The following is a 1,492-nucleotide window of genomic DNA, read 5'->3' as shown; positions in this document are numbered from 1 at the left end:
GTACCCCACTCCTGCCCGTACCCCACCCCTGCCCGTACCCCGATCTTTGCCCGTTCCCCATCCCTGCCCGTACCCCATCCCTGCCTGCCCGGTTCCCATGGCGACGCTCGCTCATCCCGCTCCGACCACCCTGAAAACCGGGGAAGAATCCTCCCGGTCCCCTCGTGATTCACCCCCGATCCCGGGCCTGGGGGCTGCCCCGTGTCCCCCCCCCGCAGCGGGGACCCCCCATCCCGCCCCTCTCCGTCCCCATTTTACCGTGGCTACCGGAGCTCGGGGTCCCTCGTCGCGGTTCCCGCGGCCCCGGCGATGGGGCTGTGGGGGACAGCGGCCCGTGGCCGCCATCCCGGCCTGCCGCCGGTGAGGCGGGGGGGCGGGGGGTGATGTGGAGGGTCCCCCCCCTCCCGCAGCGCTATTTTTGGCAGCGGGGGGGGGCTGGAGCAGGATGAATCACCCACGGCGCATCCAGAGCCCGGCCCTGCGTGGGAGCGAGGGTACCGGCACTGCCCGGTGTGCCCCGGTGTGCCCGGTGTGCCCCAGCCCCGGGGGGCAGGGAGGGAGCTCACCCCAAATCCTCTGCCCCGCGGCTCCACGGCGTGCCCAGAGCTCCCCTGAGCCCCCAGCCCCCCTGTTTTATTCCCCCCCACCCCCATTTTATTCCCATTTAATTCCCATTTTATTCCCATTATTTATTCCCATTATTTATTCCCATTATTTATTCCCATTATTTATTCCCATTTTTTTATCCCCTCCATTTTATCCTCCCTATTTTATTCCATTATTTATTTTCCCCACTATTTATTCCCACTTTTTCTCCGCCCGCATTTTATTCCTCCCATTTTTCATTCCCATTTCATTCTCGTGCCATCATCCATCCCTCCCCATGTGTGTCCCACGGGTGTCCCCAGGGTGGGTGTCCCCAAAGACAATGTCCCCAAATCCCCCAAAGTGTCCCCAAATCCCCCAAAATCTCCCCCAGAACGTCCCCAAATCCCCCCGTGCCCCCGCAGACATCGAGCGCTACTCGGACAAGTACCAGCTCTCCAACCCCGTGGACAGCGCCATCGACTGGAGCCCAGGTGGGGGCACCCGGGGGTGGCACAGAGGGGTCCTGGGGGGCACGTGGGGTTTTTTGGGGTCTCCCCCAACCCCTCATTTTGCCCCATTTTTCCCCCCCAGACTGGAGGCGGCTCCCGCGGGAGTTGAAGATCCGCGTGCGGCGGCAGCGGAAAGGCCGTGAGTGACCCCCCTGCCCCCCCCGGGGGTCCCCATTGTCCCCTGGGGGGGTGACAGTGCCCCGGGGGGGTGACAGTGCCCCGGGGGGGGTGACAGTCCCCTGTGCCCCCCAGGACCCGCTGCCCCCGTCCCCAAGAAGCCGGTGGCACTGGACAAGGAGGAGGCCATCAAGAAGCTGGAGGTGGGGAGGTGAAATTTGGGGGTGGCACCATGGGGGGATTTGGGATTTTGGGTTTTGGGATTTGGGGTTTGGGAT

General features: G+C 64.2%; 2 protein-coding genes across 2 annotated transcripts in view; one reads left to right on the top strand and one right to left on the bottom strand.

Annotated features, from left to right (window-relative positions):
* The window catches only part of ANKRD34A (ankyrin repeat domain 34A), a 4,001-nt gene extending 3,514 nt beyond the window's left edge, over nt 1-487 (bottom strand). The window contains exon 1 of the mRNA XM_039725215.1: nt 259-487. The gene's annotated coding sequence lies outside the window, so the exon portion shown is untranslated. The remainder of the gene's footprint in view (nt 1-258) is intronic.
* Nucleotides 488-928: 441 nt separating this feature from the next.
* Nucleotides 929-1,425, top strand: LOC120509940 (DNA-directed RNA polymerase III subunit RPC7-like; the record flags this gene model as incomplete). The annotated part of the gene is made up of 3 exons (XM_039725213.1): nt 929-1,079; nt 1,180-1,236; nt 1,350-1,425. Coding segments are annotated over exons 1-3 (284 nt in total), but the record flags the coding sequence as incomplete, so codon positions are not given.
* Between the last annotated feature and the right edge of the window lie 67 nt (nt 1,426-1,492).

Source organism: Passer montanus, unplaced genomic scaffold (genome assembly GCF_014805655.1).
Source record: "Passer montanus isolate IOZ18808 unplaced genomic scaffold, ASM1480565v1 scaffold547, whole genome shotgun sequence".
Lineage (NCBI taxonomy): Eukaryota > Metazoa > Chordata > Aves > Passeriformes > Passeridae > Passer > Passer montanus.
The sequence above is the reverse complement of the archived record's forward strand: the minus strand, read 5'-3'. Positions and strand labels throughout refer to the sequence as shown.